General features: G+C 43.8%; 1 protein-coding gene across 16 annotated transcripts in view; it reads right to left on the reverse strand.

Annotated features, from left to right (window-relative positions):
• Positions 1-24,922, reverse strand: part of PPIP5K2 (diphosphoinositol pentakisphosphate kinase 2) — a 620,162-nt gene that overhangs the window by 385,246 nt on the left and 209,994 nt on the right. For all 16 annotated transcript variants that reach the window (XR_003852104.1, XM_029572559.1, XM_029572550.1 and 13 more), the window contains 2 exons: positions 704-779; positions 509-618 (listed from right to left, as the gene is read on the reverse strand). Coding sequence is in view for 15 of the 16 variants with exons in the window: in XM_029572559.1 (XP_029428419.1) it covers positions 509-618; positions 704-779 (186 nt within the window). In the remaining variant the exon portion in view is untranslated. The remainder of the gene's footprint in view (positions 1-508; positions 619-703; positions 780-24,922) is intronic.

The raw sequence follows: 24,922 nt of genomic DNA on the forward strand, positions 1-24,922 counted from the left end.
CAATGCCAAAGAATGTGAGAGAAGACTATTGTTGATGAATTAAAAAATCTTTTAAACACATAGTCAAATATCACAAAATGAACTTATGTAAAAGTGGTACAATTTGTTGCTACCAGAAAAAAAAAAAAAAGCCTATTAGAACCTATTCCAGACAACTCTTCCTACTTGCGCACTTCAATACTTGGTGCGAACCTGCAGGAATAACCATCATGAAATTCAGATGCAAAACGTTTTCAAAATTTCATCCATGTGTTTATATTAGAAAACATTATTTCTGCCATGCAGCTATACTTATGTATATCACTTTCACCTTAAAATACCAATTTTATAAGTCTAAGCTCCTAAAAAGTTTAGCCCTATGCTAAGTTACACAAGAATGATCATGCCAAAATGAATGAAAACAATTTTTATGAAATGTTATGGGTTAGCATTGCTTAACCATCATTCCATAGGTGAAAAAAAAAATTTGTGTCAAAAATTACAAGCATATCCTGACATTCATACTTACATCTCCAATACAGTTTTCATTTGTTCAAGTTTTGCTTTGTTTTCTTCAATTTCAGAGTCCGTGTTTTGACCCAGTTCTACCAGGAGCTGCCTCGCTATATCTAATACTTCCTGGAAAAAGAATTAAAAAGAAGCAAAATGTTTAGCATTTTTTCTGAAAATATACATTTAAAATTTGATAATGAATACAACTTGCCTGCAATTGCTTTGGTCTCTTCAGTTTTAGCTTTCCACTTTTATTGCCATTAAATTTTTCAAAAAGATCAAAAAACCTTTAAAGACAAAGAAGTTAAAAAAAAAATAGATGACAATATTCTAGACTTTACATAAAAGCTATCCCTTTCCCACACACAGCTCAATATTAAATTAAAAATCGATAATCAGTGAAGTGAAAAAAAAATCACTTTACATGATATAAGAACAAAAGTACTGTGAAGTATTCAGTTTTAGTCTATAGACCTAGAAGCCAGTTTCAGAGAACCTATGTTCAGCTCCTCCCATGCTTGTTCTTCAGGCTACCTTAAATGATATGTTATAGTATTATTAGTAACTCCTAGAGAGGTGAGCACTTATTTTATGGTGATACCTATGGATAAGTCAAGGACCACAGATACAATTCTCAGAGAATTTTTAAAGGATTTTGTGCTGTGAGTTGAACCCAGATTGAAGAGAAAAAGTATGTCTCAGGACTGAGAAATACAGTCACTGTAGAATTTGCCTATGTTGTAACACATCTTTTCCACTATCAGCCTGTGTTTAAATTTGTTATACAAACATGAATGCATAGGAGTAACTGTTTGATTTTATAATTCTTATCTCTAGACATTCTTGACTAAACTTTTGAACTTTGAAGAAAAGACTAGATCCAATCAAATGCTGTACCTGGAACTCGTCCATATACATTAACTAAATTTATAATATAGTATGCTACTGCAAAGCAAGGCACACAAGGGATTCAAGATGCACTACAAATGGCCAGTGCCCTCAGAATCAACTTTATCATTATTGATATTACTACCATATCCCTGTCTCTGACAAGGTGTTTGGAGCTACAAAACTGCCTATTCTCCCATCAAGCATAAGGATACTGGTTTCCTCTCAGAGAGAAACCACTCAGCTCTGCTTTAATTGCTGATTGCTTATCAGCTTGGTGAGAAATACAGACTTTGCTTCTAAATACATTTTTGAAAGATACTCTTCATTAATGTCAGGGAATCAGTGTCCCTGAAATGTGGAACTCTGCCCCAACAGAGGAGAGAATGGAAAATAATTCTCAGTTTCAAGAAAAAGGTGATGGCATGGCTTGTTCCATTATAAGACAGTTCTCCAAAAAGCTGTTGGGAAGGGTTTAGCTGGGATGGACAGGATGATAATATTATTAATAATTTTACTGCTAAAGTGAGGGGAACTATTTTAATTCTTTATTTTGTAATGAGTAAGGAGTGTTAAATTGATTATAATTTTATGTGATTTTGAAATTGTAAACCACTCTGGCCAGATCTGATATCTATTGTGAGGTATATAAGAAACAAGAAATAATTAGCCTTTAATTTTTGTGAATTAAATTTGTGTAATAGTTTAGTTGACTGATGTGTTATACCTCTTTAGAATCTGTAAAATAACTGCATTCATCATGTTTAACTCAAAGATAAATTATAACTTGATAAAGCAGAGTTGCTTACCTGTAACAGATCTTCTCCCAGGACAGCAGGATGTAGTCCTCACATATGGGTGATGTCACTGGACGGAGCCCTATCACGGAAAACTTTTCTGTCAAAGTTTCTAGAAGTTTTGACTGGCACACTGAGCATGCCCAGCATGCCATGATACCTGTGTCCACAGGGGTCTCCGTTCAGTCTCGTTTGAGGCAAAAAAATGCGAGCGAAAAATAAAACAAAACGTAAGCGGACCCAAATCCGCTAGATGGCGGGTGGGTTTCATGAGGACATCCTGCTGTCCTGGGAGAACACCTGTTACAGGTAAGCAACTGCTTTTTCTCAGGACAAGCAGGATGGTAGTCCTCACATATGGGTGATTAGCAAGCTACAGGCTGACTCATATTACAACAGGCCAATAGCAGCAACTCGTGCAGCAGGCACAATAATTGGGGTGCTATTGGCAATGATGAGGCAGCCTGAAATCACAGCAGGTGGATGTGGAAGGAGTTGGGGAGTATACTGGAACAAAGCTCTGCAAGACAGATTAGCCAAAGGCAGAGTCTTGACGGACTTCCTTATCTAAGCGGTAGAGGGCTGCGAATGTGTGAAGAGAGCTCCATGTCGCAGCCTAGCAGATGTTGGCAATTGGTACTGAACGATAGTATGGTACAATGTTGCAATGGCCCTTATAAAATGTGCCTGCACTCACCCCTGGAGAGGAAGGCCTGCTTTCTTATAGTAGAACTGGATACAGTCTGCTAGCTAGTTGGAGAGAGTTTGTTTGCCCACTGGAACTCGTAGCTTGTCTTTGTCAAAGCAGCAGAGTTGGGTGGATTTCGTATGGAGTGCAGTGGGGTCTAGGTACAATGCAAGTGCACGCTTAAGGTCCAAGGTGTGCAACATCTTCTCGCGCTGGTGAGAGTGAGGCCTTGAGAAAGAGTGGGCAGACTATAGACTGAATAAAGTGAGAGGCTGTGTCCACCTTAAGAAGAAATTTAGGGTGAGAACGGAGGACCAGTCGGTCACGGAGGAACCTAGTGTTGGGTGAGTATGCAACAAGGGCTTGTAACTCATTGACCCTTTTAGCAGAGATGATGGCTACAAGGAAAATAATTTTCAATGTTAGAAATTTAATGTGATAGGAATGCAAAGGCTCGAACAGGGAACCCCTGAGCCTTGAAAGCACTACATTTAGGCCTCATTCCATAACCGGTGATCGTAGAGGAAGCTTAAGTTGTAGAAAACCCACGATAAGCCGACTGAAAAGGGGTTGAGCCGTTAACAGTGCATCCCCTACTCCCTGGTTGTACGCTGAGATGGAACTGAGGTGTACCCGTGAGGAGGATGTCTGGGGACCAGAACCCGAAAGGTATCCTAGATAGCCCAATAGAGATGGAGTGGGGCAGGAAAAAAGGGGCCAGTACCTTTTTGTGTACGTCATTTGGTAAATCGTGCCCATTTAAAATGGTAAGATTTACGTGTGGAGGGTTGTCGTGAAGCTACAAGTACCTGAGAATAATCAGTGAGTCTATGTTATGAGATTGGTCTGTGGGCAGCCGAATTGGTTCCTGGAGTGATAAGTTGAGACGTATGGGGAAGCATAATTGTCAAGGCCAGTACGGGGTTATGAGAATCATTGAAAGCCTGTACTGCTGTAGCTTCATGAGAGTTTTGGCTATGAGTGGTATCAGAAGAGACGCCTATAGGAGGCCTTTGTTGCAGGGGCGAGCAAAGGCGCCCAGGGCTAATGCATTTGTATGCCTGTGTAGGGAGCAGAATCTGTCCACTCTGTGGTTCAATTCGGACGCAAGAGGTCGATGGTTGGTTGACCTCCACGCTAGAAGATTTTGCTCGCTACACATGAATTCAGAGACCACTAGTGGGGTTGGAGACATCAATTGAGATGGTCTCTGTTAGTATGTTCAATATGCCTGTTAGATAAGTGGCCCGGAGATGCATGGTGTGCAAGGGCCCAGGCCCAGAACTGTGCGGCTTCCTGGCACAGCAGGTAAGAGCCTGTTCGTCCCTGTTTGAGTACCACATTGCTACTATGTTGTCTGTCTGAATCCACAAAGTTTTGTGTGAGAGACAGTGTTGGAAGGCATAAAGGGCATAACGCATGGCTCGAAGCTCCAGGAAGTTGATCTGAGACTTGTTATGCAGTGGAGTCGACGCATTTTTTGTTTGGAGGGTATTGATATGAGTTCTCCAACCCAAGTTGGATGCGACCGTGGCCATGATCATCTGAGGATTTAGTACGGGATCGGTGATATGGAGCAGGGACGAAAGCGGTGGAACAGGTTAGAGGCACTGAAATTTTAAAATCCACTGAGTTCTTCTCATGGCTAGTCTGGCCATAGGAGTGATGTGGATCGTGGAATCATATGGCCCAGCAACGAAAGATTTGATGGGCTGAGGCTAATTTGCATGCGCGCAGAGATGTGGACAATTTGATAGGATGTCTGTGCGGTTGTTGGGCAGGAAGGATGTTGCGACTGTAGTGCCCAGATCTGCTATAGATTTATAGTGAGTCTTAAGAGAATTTAGAGCTCCTTGTTTGGATTGACTCCTTAAGGCAGTCATCCAGGAAAGGAAACATGTGAATGCTGTTGTTCTTTGTAGATGAACGGCAGTCACTGCTAGGCATTTGGTGAAATATACAAGTTGTTGAAGCTAGCTCGAATGGCAGAACTTGGTAGTGAAAATGTTATTCACTCACTATGAAGCATATAGAAAGTCCAGAGAAAAGAGGCAACCCAATTGTTGTAATAAGGGAAACATGGTGCTGAGACACACCATTCTGAACTTTTCTTTCTGAAGAAATTGAGATTTCTGAGGTCCAGGATGGGCGGAGGTCGCCTATTTTCTTTGAAAGTAGGAAATAGCGGGATTAAAAACCTCTGCCTTTTGTGTCCGGGGAACGGTATCCCGAGCCCTGGTCCTCAGTGGGGTGGACTGTTCTGTTCTCTGGCAAGGTAGAAAAATCCAGGAGCCTGCCTGACTGGCGGAGCTGATGTGATATGGATACCAGTTGGTCTCACGTGGGAGCGTGAGCGGTAAAAGGTCCATCTAGCATCCCTCTTGGCTGGTTTTCTAGCTGAGGGAGGAGGATTTGCAAGAAACGTAGAGAGCTATTGCAGGGTCTCGCAGCAGTCTTGCAATTGTGCCACTATCTGCTGGAGCTTGTGTACGAAGAGATTATCTGCGGTGCATGGCAGATCAGCTAGATTACTTGGACTTCGGCCATAAATTAGCGGCCGTAAGCCACGTTACCATCTAGTACGGAGTCCTGTTGCTGGCAAGGGGAGAACATTTCAAATCAATCACATGTTGCTCGAATTTCATGTGAATGGCAGAGAGGTTCCCTTGGTGTTGTGTCAAACATACCTGGTAAATTGCAATATGTGACACCAATATGATTCTTGGTAGATATTACGACCTAGAACCTCCCGAAACTTCTGGTCCTTTTTAGTGACCAGGTCAAAAGGGATGGTTTCAGACATGTGCTTAACTTAAGTCTCAACGGGATCAATGCCGAAGCGGGATTAAAGTGCCCATCGCCCCTCGAGGATCCCAGGATAGGTATAGGAGTCCGTGGAGGCTCAGAAGGACGAGTCAGCATCCATGACTTAGGCTGTCGTTGGTAGATGCCACAACGAGGTGGTGCCACAACGGTGCAAATATCGATGGGTCCGGTGTTAGTAGATTCCGGAAGGCATTGATGACAGCCTGATGGATGAAGACGTCCAGCTCCTCCCTGGAAGCTGGTATAGGTAGCACAGCTACAGGGGGAGACAGGCTAGGCATTACTGGCACTTCCACATGAATCTGTGGTGGCTTAGTACCTGGCACCGGTGTCGGTGGGGGAACACCTCGGTGCCTCGGGTGCAGAGGAGCATGGATACTCTTGTACCTGGGCCTGTTTCACAACTGGCTCAATGGACATTGATGCCGGTGTGGTATCAGTGCCGGCACCAAACGCAGAACCATATCTGTGCCGGCGACGATGTTTCCCACGGTGCTCATCCTGGTCATTCTCCAGCACCGAGGAAGATGCCCTTGCTGTCTCGGATGGCATTGATGATGAACGATCACCGTGCCTCTACCGCTCTTGGCATTGTTTGTCATCCAAGGATTACAACAGGCTCTGGTTTAGAACCCGAAGTATGGAGCATTTTCTTTAGTCAAGGGCCGTCGACGGGACGTGGATGGCATCAACGGCGACCCTGGTGGCAACGGGAACCGTGGACGTCCCAATCCCTCTAGCCCCAATGGACCCAGTGGAGGTTCGCAGCAAGGACACTCGCGGGTATCGTGGGGCAGACAGAGGGTTAAAAGAAGGCTGCAATTCGGTTGGTAACCTAGGGGAACAGTTAGTGAGGTGACAGGAACCGACCAAAACACAGGGCATAGTACTTACCAAGCGTCGATGAAATGTACGCGAAGGGAGACCTGTGTAGGGAAAATTATCTGTGAAGTAAAACTTCAAGTGTTTCCATGAGGAAAAGTTGTGAGAAAAATCTCAGAGCCCCTAAACTCGAGGCAAACTGCATCGCGGTAAAAAAAGAGACTGAAGGAGCCCCTTGTGGACACAGGGATCATGGCAGGCTGGGCTCCGTCCAGTGACCTCACCCATATGTGAGGACTACCATCCTGCTTGTCCTGGGAGTAAAAGTCTTTGTTCTCATAAAAAGAACCTGCAATAAACATACTTAAAATTAAATTCTTAGATTTGTAGAATCATCCCTAAAGAACCAATTCCAGACAATAACTCTTCCTTCTTGCGCACTTCAATACTTGGTGCAGACCTGCAGGAATAACCATCATGACATTCAGATGCAAAACGTTTTCAAACTGTCAATGGAAAACCATATTCTGCTCTGTAAAGGAAGGGAAATATTTGAGTCCATGCAACATAGCATTCTGATAGCAAATGAAAAGTTAGAAATACAGAACCTTTGGAAGGGGGATAAATTAAAGGTAATGATAAAAATTGCAGAAAAACTCTCAGGGTTTTCAACAGACAAAAAGTAACATGGTGAGATCATATTACAAGTGTGGTTTCATCAGGAGCCTGTCTGATAAAGTATGGAAATACAGTTATTTAAAGCAACAAGACTGAAATTGCTCTAGAAAGGCTTTCCAAAAGGCCATTGAAATAATGCTTTACCACCTAAAGAATGAAGTATTGTAAGATATTTTGCCATTAAAGCAAAGTTATCTGCAATATGTAGTCTCAGAAGTGGACCAAAAGTCACAAGTGGGAATCATCATCACCAACTGCCATATCAGACAATTTTCAGAGCTTTCTAGGAATTACTGAAACATTTTTTTAAGCTTGCACACTACTTTCTGCTTTCCTGCAGTGTGCCTTAGTTCTTAGCTGAACTCCAAAGGTGGTATGTATGACTGAGGAGCAAATATCTTCAGACAATACCTGTTATGAGTAGGCAACTTTGTTTTCTCTGGTTTGAAGTGCCCATCAACCATGAGCATCTCTATCTAAGAAGTGTTTTCAAATAAAAAAAAAGTAAACTCAAGTCAGCCAACAGGTATCAGACTTGTTTTTGGCCTTTATAAAGTTTGTTCATTTTTGTTTTTGAAAACAAACCTAAATTAGAAAATGAGCCCTAGGGGAGATTGGAGGCTAGAGTTGGTCTTTAACTCTCGAGGACACCTTGAAAAATAGACTGTCCAAACCAATTTTTGCATCAGTAGTCCGTGTGAAAGGCAGCAATGAGATGTAAATATAATAGGGATGTGAATCGTTTTTCAACGATTAAAATTATCGTCTGATAATTTTAATATAGTCTTAAATCGTTAAAGAACACGATACAATAGGAATTCTAACGATTTATGATACAAATTGACACTTTTCAGGTCAGTTAAGGTCAGTTTAGGAATGAATATGTATTCCTATTGGCTGGCTGCCTTCTTATTTATTGATGTTACCAAGGTTCCCACTGAGGTGATGGTTGGGGGGATGGGAAATGGAAATGGTTGGTAGCTTGACAATAAAAGTAATGTGATCAGTCAATATGACTAGAACTTGTGCCCTATCCTTGATACTGGGAGTGTTGTGATCTTCCTGCACACAGTGCCCTATCCCTGATACCGGGAGTGTTGTGATCTTCCTGCACGCAGTGCCCTATCCCTAATACCAGGAGTGTTGTGATCTTCCTGCACACAGTGCCCTATCCCTAATACCGGGAGTGTTGTGATCTTCCTGCACACAGTGCCCTATCCCTGATACTGGGAGTGTTGTGATCTTCCTGCACACAGTGCCCTATCCTTGATACTGGGAGTGTTGTAATCTTCCTGCACACAGTGCCCTAACCCTGATACCGGGGGTGTTGTGATCTTCCTGCACTGAGCAGGGATACGGCACTGTATGCAGGAAGATCACAACACTCCAGGTATCAGGGTTAGGGCACTGTGTGCAGGAAGATCACAACACTCCCGGTATTAGGGATAGGGCACTGCATGCAGGAAGATCACAACACCCCTGGTATCAGGGATAGGGCAGGGCACAAGTTCTAGTCACATTGATTGATCACATTACTTTTTTTGTCAAGCTACCAACTGTTTCCATTTCCCATCCTCCATATATTGTCAGTGGGAACCTTGGTAACATGAATAAATAAGAGGGCAGCCAATAGGAATACATATTCATTCCTAAACTGACCTTAACTGACTTGAAAAGTGTCAAATTGTATCATTTTCTGTTAGTGCGCACTAACGGTAGTGCGCACTAATCGGAAAAAATGATTTTTTAGCTAAAAAATCGTGCCAAACACGATTTTCTTCTCCTGCCAGACAATTTTGATCGTTAAGACGATCGGGCACACGATTCTCATCCCTAAAATATAAGGACTGAACCAGTGAGCCTGACTTCATTGCCAGGAAAGATAGTGGAAACTATTCTAAAGATCAAAATCACAGAGCACATAGAAAGACATTGTTTAATGGAACACAGTTAGAATGGATTCACCCAAGGCAAGTCTTGCCTCACAAATCTGCTTCATTATTTTGAAGGGGTTAATAAACATGTGGATAAAGGTGAACCAGTAGATGTAGTGTATTTGGATTTTCAGAAGGCGTTTGACAAAGTCCCTCATGAGAGGCTTCTAAGAAAACTAAAAGGTCATGGGATAGGAGGAGGAGATGTCCTTTCAGGGATTACAAATTGGTTAAAAGACAGTAAACAGAGTGAGTAGAATTAAATGGTCAGTTTTCTTAGAGGAAAAGTGTAAACAGTGGAGTGCCTCAGGGATCTGTACTTGGACCAGTGCTTTTCAATATATTTATAAATGAACTGGAAAGTAATACTACAAGTGAGGTTATCATATTTGCAGATCATACAAAATTATTCAGAGTAGTTAAATCACAAGCTGATTGTGATAAATTGCAGGAGGACTTTGCAAAACTGGAAGATTGGGCATCCAAATGGCAGATGAAATTTAATGTGGACATGTACAAGGTGATGCTTATAGGGAAATATAATCCATGCTGTAGTTACATGATGATAGATTCCATATTAGTAGCTACCATTCAGGAAAAAAGTCTAGGTGTTATAGTGGATAATACATTGAAATAGTCAGCTCAATGTGCTGCAGCTGTCAAAAAAGCAAACAATGTTAGGAATTATTAGGAAGGGAATGGTGAATAAAAGGGAACATGTCATAATGCCTCTGTATCGCTCCATGGTGAGACCGCACTTTGAGTACTGTGTACAATTCTGGTCGCCGCATGTCAAAAAAGATATAGTTGTGATGGAGAAGGTACACAGAAGGGTGGCCAAAATAATAAAGGGGATGGAACAGCTCCCATGTGAGGAAAGGCTTAAGGGCTGTTCAACTTGGAGAACAGATGGCTGAGGGGGAATATGATATAGAAACATAGAAATGACGGCAGAAGACAACCAAATGGCCCATCCAGTCTGCCCAGCAAGTTCCGCACTTTTTTTTTTCTCATACTTATCTGTTACTCTTGGATCTTAGTAACCTTTTGGTTCTATTTCCCTTCCACCCCCACCATTAATGCAGAGAGCAGTGTTGGAGCTGCATCTAAGTGAAGTATCTAGCTTAATTAGTTAGGGGAAGTAACCGCCGCAATAAACAAGCTACACCCATGCTTATTTGTTTACCCAGACTATGTAATTTAGTCCTTGTTGGTTGTCTGTATATAGATCCACTTATCTTCATTCCCCTTTAAAATCATGAGAGGTCTAGAACGGGTAACTGTGAATTGGTTATTTACTCTTTAGGATAATAGGAGGACTAGGGGGCAACTCCATGAAGTTAGCAAGTAGCACATTTAAAACTAATCTGAGAAAAGCAAGTTTGCTTACTGTAAACGGTGTTTCCGTAGATAGCAGGATGAATTAGCCATGCTGTCATGGGAACTGTCCATCAGGGCCCAGGAGGCGGAGCTTAAGAAGCAGAGTGTAGAGTTTCGATACTCTGCTGCTGCGCGTGTGTTCCCGCGCGGGAAGAACCAGTTCTCCTCAGTCTGTGATTAAGCTTGATGTAGTTGATTTAGTACGACTACCAGGGAGGTGGGAGGGTCAGCATGGCTAATTCATCCTGCTATCTACGGAAACACCGTTTACGGTAAGCAAACTTGCTTTTTCCCGTCGATAGCAGGGCTGAATTAGCCATGCTGTCATGGGAGTCCCAAGCTCCCGATCACGCTGTTGATTGTTTGTCGCGTGATTATCTGAGTGTGGTAGTCGGTTGTTATTGAGGTAACGCATGCAGAATCGCCTGACCCAGTGTTGCATCTGCTGCTGACTGTTTGTCTATGCAGTAATGAGAAGTGAAAGTATGTAGAGAAGACCATGTGGCCGCTTTACAAATGTCTACTGGGTTGACGTTCTTAAGATGAGCTATAGATGTAGCCATAGCCCGAACTTGATGCGCTCGTGGAAGCGACTGGAGTGGGGAATTTCCCTTGTTGTGACAATACTGTATGCATTGAACAATCCAGCTTGAAATTGTTCTTTTGGCCACGGGTAGTCCCGGGGCTCTTGGGTTGAATGAAACAAATAATTGAGAGACTCTGCTCATAGCATGAGTTTGCCGTTTATAGTAAGCCAATGCTCTCTTACAGTCCAATGTGTGCAGCAAGCGTTCTCTATCGTTTGCATGAGGCTTTGGAAAAAAGATGGGTAATTCTATGGATTGATTGAGATGGAATGCCGAAATTACTTTTGGAAGGAAGGTAGGGTGCGGCCATAGGATCACCTTATGATGGAATTGTAGATATGGTTCGTAATGTACGAGCGCTTGTAATTCACTTACTCTACGTGCCGATGTTATTGCTACTAAAAACACTACCTTCCAGGTAAGATATTTAATATGTGCAGATTCCATCGGTTCGAATGGTGGAAGCATTAGCTGCTCCAGAACGATATTAAGGTTCCATGGAACTGGTGGTTTTGCTGTCGGCGGACGAAGGTGCAATAATCCGTTGATGAATCTGGATAACAAAGGGTGTTCAGCAATGGAATGGTTATCTACTGGTCGGTGATAAGCTGCAATTGCACTCAGGTGCACCCTGATGGATGAGGTCGCTAAACCGTCATCATACAGGGCATGGAGATAGTCTAGTAAAAGAACTGGTGAGCAGTCCATGGGTGGAATTCCTTTTTGAATACACCAGTTGGAGTATCGTCTCCATATGAAGGAATAGTTGCGTCTAGTGGATGGGTTACGTGATGCAATAAGAACTACTTGTGCCACTGTTGATATGCCTTGTGCTGTCAGTAATGTCCGCTCAATCTCCATGCAGTCAGGTGGAGCGAGGAGTGGAGAGGGTGAATTAACATTCCTCCGTTCTGACGGAGAAGGTCTGGCCGGTCTGGAAGACGTATCGGGTCGGTTATTGACAGTCGCAAGAGATAGCTGTACCATGGTTGTCTTGGCCAGGCTGGGGCCACCAGGATTAGCTGACTGTTGTCCAAAATGCATTTTTGCAGCGTTTTGGTTATTAGTGGAATTGGTGGAAAGGCATATAGAAGATCTGCTGTCCATGGAAGTAGGAATGCGTCCTGGGCGAGGCGTGCTGAGCTGGGGCGAATTGAGCAAAACTGCGGTAGTTGGGCATTCTCTTCCGTTGCAAAGAGATCTATCGTCGGGGTCCCCCAGCGATGAAAGATCTGTTGAGTCACCTCTGGGTTGAGGGACCATTCGTGTGGATGGAAAATGTGGCTTAACCTGTCTGCTCTGTTGTTTGCTAATCCTGGCAGATAGGTTGCTTGAAGATGGATTGAATGCCGGAGTGCATGATGAAAGATTTGAAGGGTTTCCCTGCAAAGGATCCATGAACCGGACCCGCCTTGCTTGTTTATATAAAATATTGCCACTTGGTTGTCGGTGTAAATCATTACTCTTCGTCCCTTCAATTGTTGTTGAAAGGTTCTCAGTGCATTGCGTATTGCTCTGAGTTCTAGTAGATTGATCTGGAGACATTGTTCCGATGGCATCCATAGACCTTGAGTTTCCAAGAGGTCTAAATGTGCTCCCCATCCTGTCCGAGGTGCATTCGTTGTGAGGACTGCATTGTGTGGCGGGGAATTGAATAGGGCCCCCTTCGTCAAGGTGTGGTCTAGGAGCCACCATTCTATGTCCTTCTTCATCTGAATCGTGAGTGTGACTCGGTTCTGCAATGGTTGTATGTGTTGTTTCCACTGCCTTTTGAGACCCCATTGAAGTCGTCTCATGTGCAGTTTTGTGTTTGGTACCGTGAAGTTCGCTGCTGCCATGTGTCCTAAGACTATTAGAATCTGTCGAGCTGACGGGTATCTTGTTGTCTTCAGTGATTGAAGGAGATACCGAATTGTTATCTGCCTGTCCTGTGGAAGGAAAGCTCTCGTGCGAACAGTGTCCAGGCGAGCTCCTATGAAGTGGAGTACTTGAGTAGGTTGTAAGTTGGATTTGGGGTAATTTATGAGTAATCCCAAAGTTTGAAGGCAGTTGATTGCAATTGTGAGATGATGCATTAGCAGTGTCGGGTCCGATGCTACTAGTAACCAATCGTCCAGGTAGGGAAATACTGTCAGACCTTTCAGTCTGAGGTGGGCCACCACCACTATCATACACTTGGTGAAAACTCGGGTTGCTGCCGAGAGACCAAAGGGGAGCACCTTGTATTGGTAGTGTTGGCTGTTGTGTAAAAAACAGAGGTATCGCCAAGAGGATCTGTGGATTGGGATGTGTGTGTACGCCTCCTTGAGGTCTATGGAGCACATCCAGTCCTTGGGTTGCAATAGTGGAAGAATGGATTTCAACGAAACCATTTTGAACTTTTCTCGAACTATCCATTTGTTCAATTCCCGGAGGTCTAAGATAGGGCGGTTGCCTCCCGATTTCTTTGGAATTAGGAAATAGGGGGAGTAAAAACCTTTGTTCCATTCCTTTGGGGGAACATATCTGATCGCCCTTTGCTGGTAGAGGTGCGCGATCTCCTGTGTGAGCTGAGGTTGAGGTGTTTGAAAACCTCGTTGTGCTAGATGTGGAACCGGGGGATTGTTGATGAACTGAAGCTGATAGCCATTCTTCACTATTTCTAGTACCCACTGGTCCGTTGTTATCGATTCCCAGGCAGGAAAGCGGGCTGTGATTCTGCCTGGGGTGCTGCTGAGGGAGGTGGTGGTGGCCTGATGACTAAAAAGATTGTGAAGGCTTAACCGCAGTTGTTGCCTGTTGCGGTTGTTGTCTTTGTGACCTTGGTTTACCTCTCCTTTGCTGTTGTTGAGGAGTTTGTGTTTGTTGCCTTTGGTACGTTGGATAAGGCTGCATTCTGAAGGGCTGGTAATTCCTATAAGGACGTCTAGAGAAAGATTGGCGACGAGACGTTGGATAGTACTTCCTTGAAGGAGTTGGCGTGGTTATCGATTGGACCGCCAGCGCTTGTTCTTTCAACTTGCTTACGGTATCATGGAAACGGTCACCAAACAAATTGTCTCCCATGCAGGGAAGATTGGCTAGTCGATCATGTAGATCATCTCGAATCGAGCTAGCTTTTAGCCACGCCAGTCTACGTGCTGCTATTGCAGTAGCTGATGCCCTCGATGAATTCTCGAAGCCTTCATAGATTGCTCTCAGCAAATGTCTGGAACATTCTTCCATGTCAAGAATAGGGGAAGGAATGTCCTTTCCCGCGGTGAGAAACATCCCTTTCGTTGCTTGAACACATTCATACATGTATTGGACCATGTAGAATTGATGGTGACAAATGCGTGAAGTGAGCATCGCATTCTGATAAACTCGTTTGGCGAAATCGTCCAAGCATTTATTGTCCTTACCCGGTGGGTTTGAGGCGTGTGTTCTTGCCTTCTTGGCTCTTTGTAAAGCTGACTCTACGACTAAAGAGTCGTGTGGCAGTTGGGTATTGAAGTATGCTGAAGTTTTTTGTAACTTAAACTTTACGTCCGTTTTTCTTGAGACTGCTGGAATCCCGAAGGGCGTTTCCCACGATTTCTGTAGTACCTTGTGCAGCACACTATGGGGGGGCAAAGATGTAGGCTCTCCTGGTGTGTCAAATATTTTTTAATAACCCTAAGGTTTCCTCTCTGGGTTCAGGTAGCTTTTGAACTTCCACTTTTAATATGGAGCCCATTTTTTCAACGAATTTGGGGTAGGAGAGATCTTCCGGGGGAGAATACGGCTCCGCTGGTGCTTCGGGCGGGTCTGAAGGGTAGCCAGTAGATGACGAAGGTGAGGAGTGCGATGATAGAGATACATCCTGTGAGCCCTGAGAGTGAACAGGGGAAGACGGATGTGTATGCACTGGCTCAGACCTTGGTAATGGATCCACCGGCCCTTCTAGTGTGGTGTCCGCCTGTTTTGATGGGGCAGACTTGTCCTCTGGTGGTAAGACAAAAGAGGTTTGCAGTGTCTCAAAAAATCCCGCTAGGGAATGCGAGAGATCCCAGAATGCCTTTTGGGTCTGTTGCGGCATATTGCGGCGAGTGTGAGGGGATAGTGGGAGTTCCGGTTCCGGTCCCGGTTGGTCCTTTTGAGGAGATGACTTAGAACTTCTTCTCTCGGTATCGGTAGAACCTCTACGAGAAGAGTGTCTAGTAGAAGACTTAGAAGGTGTACGAGAGGAGGACGATGATGTAATTTGAATAGTACGTCTCTCCAACGGTGTCAATCGTCTCCTAGATTTTGGGGAAGAGGATTTTATTGAACTACTTCTTGTATGGTCCGAGGAGTAATGTCGTTGATGCCGCTTGGTATGTGCGGAGGACGATGAGGATGATCTATGGCGCGAGACTTTCATCTGGGAAGTTTCGCTATCTGCAGGAAAATCTCTTTCCGAACGAGAAGGTCTGGCTGGAGTGCGACTCCTATTGTCCGAGGACTTTCGGGAATGTCGTGATCTTTCCCGTCTTTTGCAGGGCTTTGTTCCCGACGCCGGTTTTGGCGCCAACTGCGCCTGTATTATCGGCTCCGGATTTGTATCCCCCGGCTCCGATATCGGCTCCGGTTTACTCTGTCCCGGTCTCGGCTCAGCTTCGGCCTCGGCTCCGACGGCGTCGGTTTTCTCGGCCCCGGATGCGGATCCGACTGCGCCGGCTTACCCGATCCCGGGTTCGGCTCCGACGGCGCCGGTTGTTTATGGCTCCGTTTTTGCTCCAACGGTGCCGGTCTGCGATCCTTCGGCGCCAGCTGCACCGTTGTATGTGCCGGCTTCGATGAACTCGGGGATCTATGTGTCTGAGAGGAGAGTCTTTTAGCCTGCTCCGGCCTACTATGGCCCGTCGAGCTGCGGCGTTTTTCGGCCCCACGGTGACATTTGGAAGTCGAATGTCTAAGAGAACCAGATCCCTGGTTGTCTTCTCTCCTTCGCTTACCTCCGGTCCCGGAGGTTTGTTGATCCCATGAAGATGATCTTCTTTTTTGAGGAGGCGTCCGTACTCCCGTACCGGGGGAGGAACAGATGGTTGACGGTCGATTAGTCAATTTCAGCTCCATCATCCGGTAGGCCCGATGACACCGTGCCCTCGGGGACATCCGTCGACAAAAATAACAAGTATCTTGATTGTGGTCCGGTCCCAGGCAGCGGTAGCATCGATCATGTCCGTCTGTGACGGACATGATCTTACCGCAGGGACAGGGTTTGAATCCGGACTGTTTTTTGGACATTTTGAAAAACTTTGAGGAGAAAGAAGCTCCGCGTGCGCTCCTGCGCGCGGAAAAAAAACAGACTGAGGAGAACTGGTTCTTCCCGCGCGGGAACACACGCGCAGCCGCAGAGTATCGAAACTCTACACTCTGCTTCTTAAGCTCCGCCTCCTGGGCCCTGATGGACAGTTCCCATGACAGCATGGCTAATTCAGCCCTGCTATCGACGGGAAAAATTCTCTCTCACTCAATGCACAATTACGTTCTGGGATTTGTTGCCAGAGGATGTAGTTAGTGCAGTTAGTGTAGCTGTATTTAAAAAAGTTTTGGATAAGTTCATGGTGGAGAAGTCCATTAACTGCTATTAATCAAGATGTTAGAGAGAATAGCCACTGCTATTACTAGCATCAGTAGCATGGGATCTACTTAGAGTTTGGGTACTTGCCAGATACTTGTAGCCTGGATTGGCCACTGCTGGAAACAGGATGCTGGGCTTGATGGACCCTTGGTCTGACCCAGTATGGCGATTTCTTATATTCTTAATATGGGAAGGATCATAGAAAATATTTGACTGATATTTTATCACACATTTACAGGGAAAATTAAGCCAAACGAAAGCCCCTAATTGGACAACTCTGAGTCTTAAAATAAATTGCTTATGCTTCCATTGAGTTGCCTTGGCTACAGCAGGGAATGATCTTTTTACAATTCAGGAACTGGGTACCCCTCTGCTTAAACAAAAAAAAACAAGAAATAAAAAGGAGGATCTGCTCCCTGTCTGGTTCTAAAATGAAATTAACAAAGCAGCTAAGGTTGGTTTTCTATCTTCCACCTTAGTTTCAGTTAAATTAAGGAAATCAAAAAACATCTGGGCATTCTGAAATACCCCTTTTCTTTTTACTAAAATGAGGTAAATAGTAAACTCCAGAAGTAAAAAAGAAAGATTTCTCTGGAATCTTTAAAACTTCCAGCATATATTTCCTAAACAAATCTAAAAAGCTGCCTCCGAAGGTATTTTAGGAAATTGTATAAAATTTTAAAGTATGATGCCTAGCCACATGTTCCAGTCTCTATCTCATCATGAAGATTTGTCTCTATTTAAAACATCCTCATCTTATATTTTCTTTCAAGAAACTTCAAGTATCAGTTTGCTTAACTTTATTTTACATACAGTCAGCTTTTCCATGGAGCCTTGCAACTGATTAGATAGTGCTTGCATCTGCATAGAAAAAAAACAAAACAAAACTTTCCAAACCCAGCAATAGCTTCTCATAAGCAATTCAGACTAACTACTTGGGGTTTCATCAAAATTACAACACAGAAAACAAACAAAAGATCTCATCGAGAATATCTGTGAGCCAGCTTCTTCACCAGTTCCTTCATAAGCAAAACTTTGTTCCACCAATGTCTTACTACCACCAGTGGAAATTCCAATGGGATCCAACACTGGACTCCAGGTTACTTCAACCAACACTCTCGCAGTCTGCATACTACTCAGTGCTGGGGGAGGCACCCTTTTCCTTCAGCAAACTTATTTCATCCAGCGATGATTGTGATCCCATCTTAGCATGTCCTTTTGCTGGGTTCAGTAGCAGCACCCTGAGATCAGGGCTGAAAGATATCTCTACCACCCAAAGCAACAATGGCTCTTCTTCCCCTGCCAGTTGCTCCACTGGAATGTCCCGGGTGACACAGCATTTGTAATTTGTACCATGAAGTGTTACATAGGACTTTGTTAATGTAGTGATTGGGTTGGTTGGGAACACCCTCGCTCTCTTTTCGCTTAACCATCATGAATCAATAGCAGAAAAGCAAGTTAGGTGCACAGAATGACTTCAGAATGTGTCCACTCTTTTGCTCTCTGCCTCCACATTTCTCCTTTCAGCTTTATTCTTCATCCAAGAATTAACTTAACCACTATGAATGGACACAGGTGGGTTCTAATTAACTTATGTTCCTTAAACCAAGGATGATAATTTTGCATGCACTGTTTCTGTTGAATGCAAATCTATCTTATGAATATTCATTGTGGACTTCCTGGTTGGGTGTATCCTGAGGGTTTCATTGAAAACAACTGCTGTACAGTGTATACTGGTTCTGAATTTGATCTGGATGCCTAAATTAGGCAGTGTGATTTTCAGGGTATCTAGAGTGTATACAAATATATAAGAACATAAGAACATGCCATACTGGGTCAGACCAAGTGTCCATCAAGCCCAGCATCCTGTTTCCAACAGTGGCCAATCCAGGCCATAAGAACCTGGCAAGTACCAAAAAACTAAGTCTATTTCATGTTACCGTTGCTAGTAATAGCAGTGGCTATTTTCTAAGTCAACTTAATAGCAGGTAATGGACTTATCCAATCCTTTTTTAAACACAGCTACACTAACTGCATTAACCACATCCTCTGGCAAAAAATTCCTGAGTTTAATTGTGCATTAAGTGAAAAAGAACTTTCTCCGATTAGTTTTACATGTGCCATATGCTAACTTCATGGCGTGCCCTCTAGTCAATTATCCGAAAAAGTAAATAACCGATTCACATTTACCCATTCTAGAACTCTTATGAATTTAAACACCTCTATCATATCCCCGCTGAGCTGTCTTCTCCAAGCTGAAAAGTCCTAACCTCTTTAATCTTTCCTCATAGGGGAGCTGTTCCATTCCCCTTATTTTGGTCACCCTTCTCTGTACCTTCTCCATCGCAATTATATCTTTTTTGAGATACACGACTAAAATTGTACACAGTATTCTAGATGGGATCTCAAAATGGAGCGATACAGAGGCATTATGACATTTTCCATTTTATTCACCATTCCCTTCCTAATCAACATTCTGTTTGCTTTTTTGACTGCCGCAGCACACTGAACCGACGATTTCAATGTGTTATCCACTATGACGCTTAGATCTCTTTCTTGCGTGGTAGCACCTAATATGGAACCTAACATTGTGTAACTATAGCATGGGTTATTTTTCCCTATATGCATCACCTTGCTCTTATCCACATTAAATTTCAACTGCCATTTCGATGCCCAATTTTCCAGTCTCACAAGGTCTTCCTGCAATTTATCACAATCTGCTTGTGATTTAACTACTCTGAACAATTTGTATCATCTGCAAATTTGATTACATCACTCGTCATATTTCTTTCCAAATCATTTATAAAATATATTGAAAAGTAAGGGTCCCAATACAGATCCCTGAGGCACTCCACTGCCCACACCCTTCCACTGAGAAAATTGTCCAGTTAATCCTACTCTGTTTCCTGTCTTTTAGCCAGTTTGTAATCCTCGAAAGGACATCGCCACCTATACCATGACATTTTACTTTTCCTAGAAGCCTCTCTTGAGGAACTTTGTCAAACGCCTTCTGAAAATCCAAGTATACTACATCTACCGGTTCACCTTTATCCACATGTTTATTAACTCCTTCAAAAAAGTGAAGCAGATTTGTGAGGCAAGACTTGCTTTGGGTAAAGCCATGCTGACTTTGTTCCATTAAACTAGGACTTTCTATATGTTCTGTGATTTTTCCTCACACTGAAGTTAGGCTAACCGGTCTGTAGTTTCACGGATCACCCCTGGAGCCCTTTTTAAATATTGGGGTTACATTAGCTATTTTCCAGTCTTCAGGTACAAGGGATGATTTTAATGATAGGTTACAAAGTTTTACTAATAGGTCTGAAATTTCATTTTTGAGTTCCTTTAGAACCCTGGGGTGTATACCATCCAGTCCAGGTGATTTACTACTCTTCAGTTTATCAATCAGGCCTACCACATCTTCTAGGTTCACCATGATTTGGTACAGTCCATCTGAATCATTACCCATGAAAACCTTCTCCGGAACGGGTATCTCCCCAACATACTCTAGTAATCACCGAAGCAAAGAAATCATTTAATCTTTCTGCGATGGCCTTATCTTTTCTAAGTGCCCCTTTAACCCCTCGATCATCTAACGGTGCAACTGACTCCCTCACAGGCTTTCTGCTTCGGATATATTTTAAAAAGTTTTTACTGTGAGTTTTTGCCTCTACGGCCAACTTCTTTTCAAATTCTCTCTTAGCCTGTCTTATCAATGTTTTACTATTAACTTGCCAATGCTTATGCATTATCCTATTTTCTTCATTTGGATCCTTCTTCCAATATTTGAATGAAGATCTTCTGGCTAAAATAGAATACATCTGGACTGTGCTTCTAGGATGGCATTTATTTAACAATGACCACGCCTCTTGCACACTTTTAAACTTTGTAGCTGCTCCTTTCAGTTTTTTTCTTATAATTTTTCTCATTTTATCAAAGTTTCCCTTTTGAACGTTTAGCACGAGAGGCCTGGATTTGCTTTCTGTCCCCGTTCCAGCCATTAATTCAAACTTGATCATATTATGATCACTATTGCCAAGCGGCCCCACCACCATTACCTCTCTCACCAAATCCTGTCCTCCACTGAGAATTAAATCTAAAATTGTTCCCTCTCTTGTCAGTTCCTGGATCAATTGCTCCATAAAAATGTCATTTATTCCATCCAGGAACTTTATATCTCTAGCATGTACCGATGATACATTTACCCAGTCCATATTGGGGTAATTGAAGTCTCCCATTATTACTGCACTACCAATTTGGTTAGCTTCCCTAATTTCTCTTAGCATTTCACTATCAGTCTCACCATCTTGACAAAGTGGTAGTAGTATACTATCACTATAGTCTTCCCTGACACAAGCGATTTCTACCCATAAAAGATTCAATTGTGCATTGAATCTCATGCACGATGTTTATCCTGTTGGACTCTATGCCATCCCGGACATAAAGCGTCACACCGCCTTGCGGGTGCTCCTCTCTGTCACTGCGATATAATTTGTACCCCGGTATAGCACTGGCCCATTGGTTGTCTTCCTTCCACCATGTCTCTGAGATGCCAATTAAGTCGATGTCATCATTCACTGCTATACATTCTAATTCTCCCATCTTACTTCTTGGACTTCTGGCATTAGCATACAAACATTTCAAAGTTTGTTTTTTGTTTGTATTTTCATTCTGCTTTTTAATTGATAGGGATAAGTTAGAATTTTTTAGCTCAGCTGAGTTTTTAGTTACAGGCACTTGGACTACTTTTCTTATTATTGGAACCTCACTGTCAGGATGCCTTAATTTCCAGTTCCAGGCCTGAACTGGTTTTCCCTCTCCCTCCTTTTCTCTCCCACACCCCCCTTCCTCCGTTATCCTGTTTTCCCCTCGACACACTATTTGAATTGCTGACTTTCCCTGCTCAACACTGTTGCTACTAACTTTTCTATGTTAACCCTGTATAGTTTAAGATTATCCTTTGCTAGTAACATGACACCCCCATCATAATTATCCTCTTTATGTTGTATTTATTTCTATTGTTGCCTAAGAACCCCATTCATACTCCCTATTAGTATATACACATATATCCATTGTATAGTGCTGCAGACAGCAATTAAGTTATCCTCTGTATATTGTTGCTTAGAGTAATTAATTACATATATCGTTTGTATATTTGTTTCATATTTTCTGTAATTGTTCTTTGTAAGGGCGGCCCGCAAGTTATTAGTTGTATGTAAACAGATACGATGTGCGAACGGCTATCGGTATATAAGAAACTCCAAATAAAATAAATAATAAATGCATCATTAGTATCCTTTGAAGATACCTCTTTCCGAACCATGCGCTGCTGAGCGACTGTCAGCTTTCCCCTTGTTCTAGTTTAAAAGCTGCTTTATCTCCTTTTTAAAAGTTAGCGTCAGCAGTCTGGTTCCACACTGGTTAAGGTGGAGCCCATCCCTTCTGAAGAGACTCTCCCTTCCCCAAAAGGGTGTGTTGCGACTGTCACTTCCAGACGGCTTCATTCCACCTACCTTTCCTTTTTTGCGGCTCCTCCTGCTCTTCACGGACGCCTGGCTGCCACGGCATCCGCCTGCCGTCCTCTCCGGTGTCCCCGGACCGGCTTGGACACTGCCTCCCGCCATGTTCTACAGGTACCTTAGGACGCACGCGCTGCGCGGTCCTCATTGGCACATTCCTCAGGGGCATCCCCCTGTGATGAAGTCACGCTGCCCGGATATTTAAGCCTACAGTTTATTGCTAGCCACTGAGTTAGCAAGGGTGATGCGCTCTCCATAACCAGCTACTCTGCCTTCCAACTTCTATTGGACTCTTTCTGCTAACGGGGTACCCGTTCAGGGCCTCTTTTGCTTCTTTCAGGTCACTATCAGGTAACCGGTACTCGCTCCTCGAGAGCCCATGTTCCCTGACCCACTCCCTGCATCTATCTCCTCTTCTACTTGGAAGAATTCGCTACAGACACCATCAGTGAGTACTACTATCATCCACTCCTCAGAGCTGTCTCCCTGGAACCAGGTACTCGCTCCTTGAGGGCCTGCCTCCATTCCAGTGTCAGTGCTATCTCCTACGTGGAACCGCTGTGTGAGTACTTTGCCAACGAGTCTCTATGCTTCCACGATCTGGTACTCGCTCCTCGAGGGCCAACTCTCTCTATCTCGGAAGCTTCTCCATATTGGGACTCAATGTTCTATTCTACTCATTTTCTCAGCTCTCTCCTCTACAGCACTGCTAACGGAGAAACCGCTGTTCCAGCGCCCTGGGGAATACTAGCCCAGCCGGGATTCATCTTCTACTCACTACTGCCACCTTTGGTGGATTCTCAAACTGTCTAATAAAGAAATATCTGTGTTTGTGCATCCAGAGCTGAGCCTGACCTGTGAGCCCTCACGGGACTTCCCCCCGTGAGCATGGTCAGCTGCCACGGTGTCCAAGGGTCCACCCAAACCTCACTAATTATAACATTGTGCCCAGCCTGAAAACCACACAGCTTTATAGGCAGTCTGTATATCGCAAATCTATTACAACAGAGATCTGCAGTTGTGGCCCTTGAGGGTTCATACTACCATAATAAATATGCATAAGATATTTCTATGCATTTAGTCTAAGAACAGGTCCAGTCCGACGTACGTTTCGCTTTGCTGCTTCAGGGACTGCAACAGGCATGAATTCTTCTATATAGATTACTGGGGAATCGAATTCATAGTGTCCACACAACCGTTCAACTTATTTTCAGACCTTGCCGCCTTTTCCTCTTGTCGGCGTCTAGGCTAGCCTAACGATAGTGTGCTTCTGAGGTTGACATTGCTCTTACTGAATGCGCCTTTCCTTGCCCTTGGAGAGGAAGGCCTGCTTTTTCATAACAGAATTCTAAGCAATCTGCTAGCCAGTTGGAGAGAGTGTGTTTGCCCACTGGATTACCCGGTTTGTTTGGATCAAAAGATACAAAGAGTTGAGTGGATTTCCTGTGGACTGCAGTGCAGTCTAAATAATATGCTAGCACATGTTTACAGTCCAAGGTATGTAAGGCCCTTTTCACCTTGGTGAGAGTGAGGTCTTGGGAAGAATGTGGGCAAAACTATGGACTGGTTCAAGTGGAATTCCGTAACTACCTTGGGGAGGAATTTTGGATGTGTCCGGAGAACCACTCTGTCATGTAGCAATTTTGTATAGGGTGAGTACATGACAAATGCTTGTAACTCACTAACCCTTCTAGCCGATGTAATGGCTATGAGGAAGATAGTCTTCCATGTGAGAAATTTAACTTCACAGGAATTCATGGGTTCAAAAGGAGAAGGCATGAGCCTGGTTAAGACAAGATTCAGGTCCCATTCTGTGACAGGTGGCCGAATTGATGGTTTAAGGTGAGTTAAATCTCTCATAAACCTATTGACAAGAGGATGTATGGATATTGATGCATCTCCCATCTTGATATGGTAATCAGAGATTGCACTTAAATGTTCTCATACAATGAGGTCTGGAGACCAGAGTCTAAAAGACGGCATAAGTAGTCTAGCAGAGAAGGTGTGGGGCAGGAGAAAGGGTCAATGTTCCTTTGCATGCACCACAAAGTAAATCTTTTCCATTTCGAAGAATAGTTCTTTTGTGTGGAAGGTTTACGTGAAGCTATAAGCACTTGAGACATTAGTTGAAAGATGGAGTGGTTGTTAGATCAAGCTTTCAACATCCATGCTGTCAGAGATACGGATTGAAGGTTGGGATGGCGCAATCTGCCCTGATCCTGAGTTATGAGATTGGGAGCTATACCCAGGCGAATTAGTTCTCTGATCGAGAGGTCTAGAAGTATGGGAAACCATACTTGTCGAGGCCAATACGGGGCTATGAGTATCTTGGACCCCTTGTCCTATTGTAGCTTCACTAGAGTTTTGGTTATGAGCGGTATCGGAGGATATGCGTATAGAAGGCCTGAGTTCCAAGGGCGAGCAAAGGCGTCCTTGGCTGGCTGGTGTTTCTGGCTGTGCAGAGCGCAGAACCTGTCCACTTTGTGATTCAGGTGTGATGCAAAGAGGTCTATTGTTGGTTGTCCCCAACGTTAGAATATCCTGTTCGCTACTAAGGGATCCAAGGACCACTCGTGTGGTTGGAACTGACGACTGAGGCGATCTGCAACTATGTTGTGGATGCCCGCTAGATAAGTGGCCTGGAGTAACACGGAATGTATCAGGGCCCAGTCCCAAATCTGTGCGGCTTCTTGACAAAGGAGATACGAGTCCGTACCTCCCTGTTTGTTCAGGTACCACATGGTTACT

Source organism: Rhinatrema bivittatum, chromosome 1 (assembly GCF_901001135.1).
Source record: "Rhinatrema bivittatum chromosome 1, aRhiBiv1.1, whole genome shotgun sequence".
In the NCBI taxonomy this organism is placed as follows: Eukaryota; Metazoa; Chordata; class Amphibia; order Gymnophiona; family Rhinatrematidae; genus Rhinatrema; species Rhinatrema bivittatum.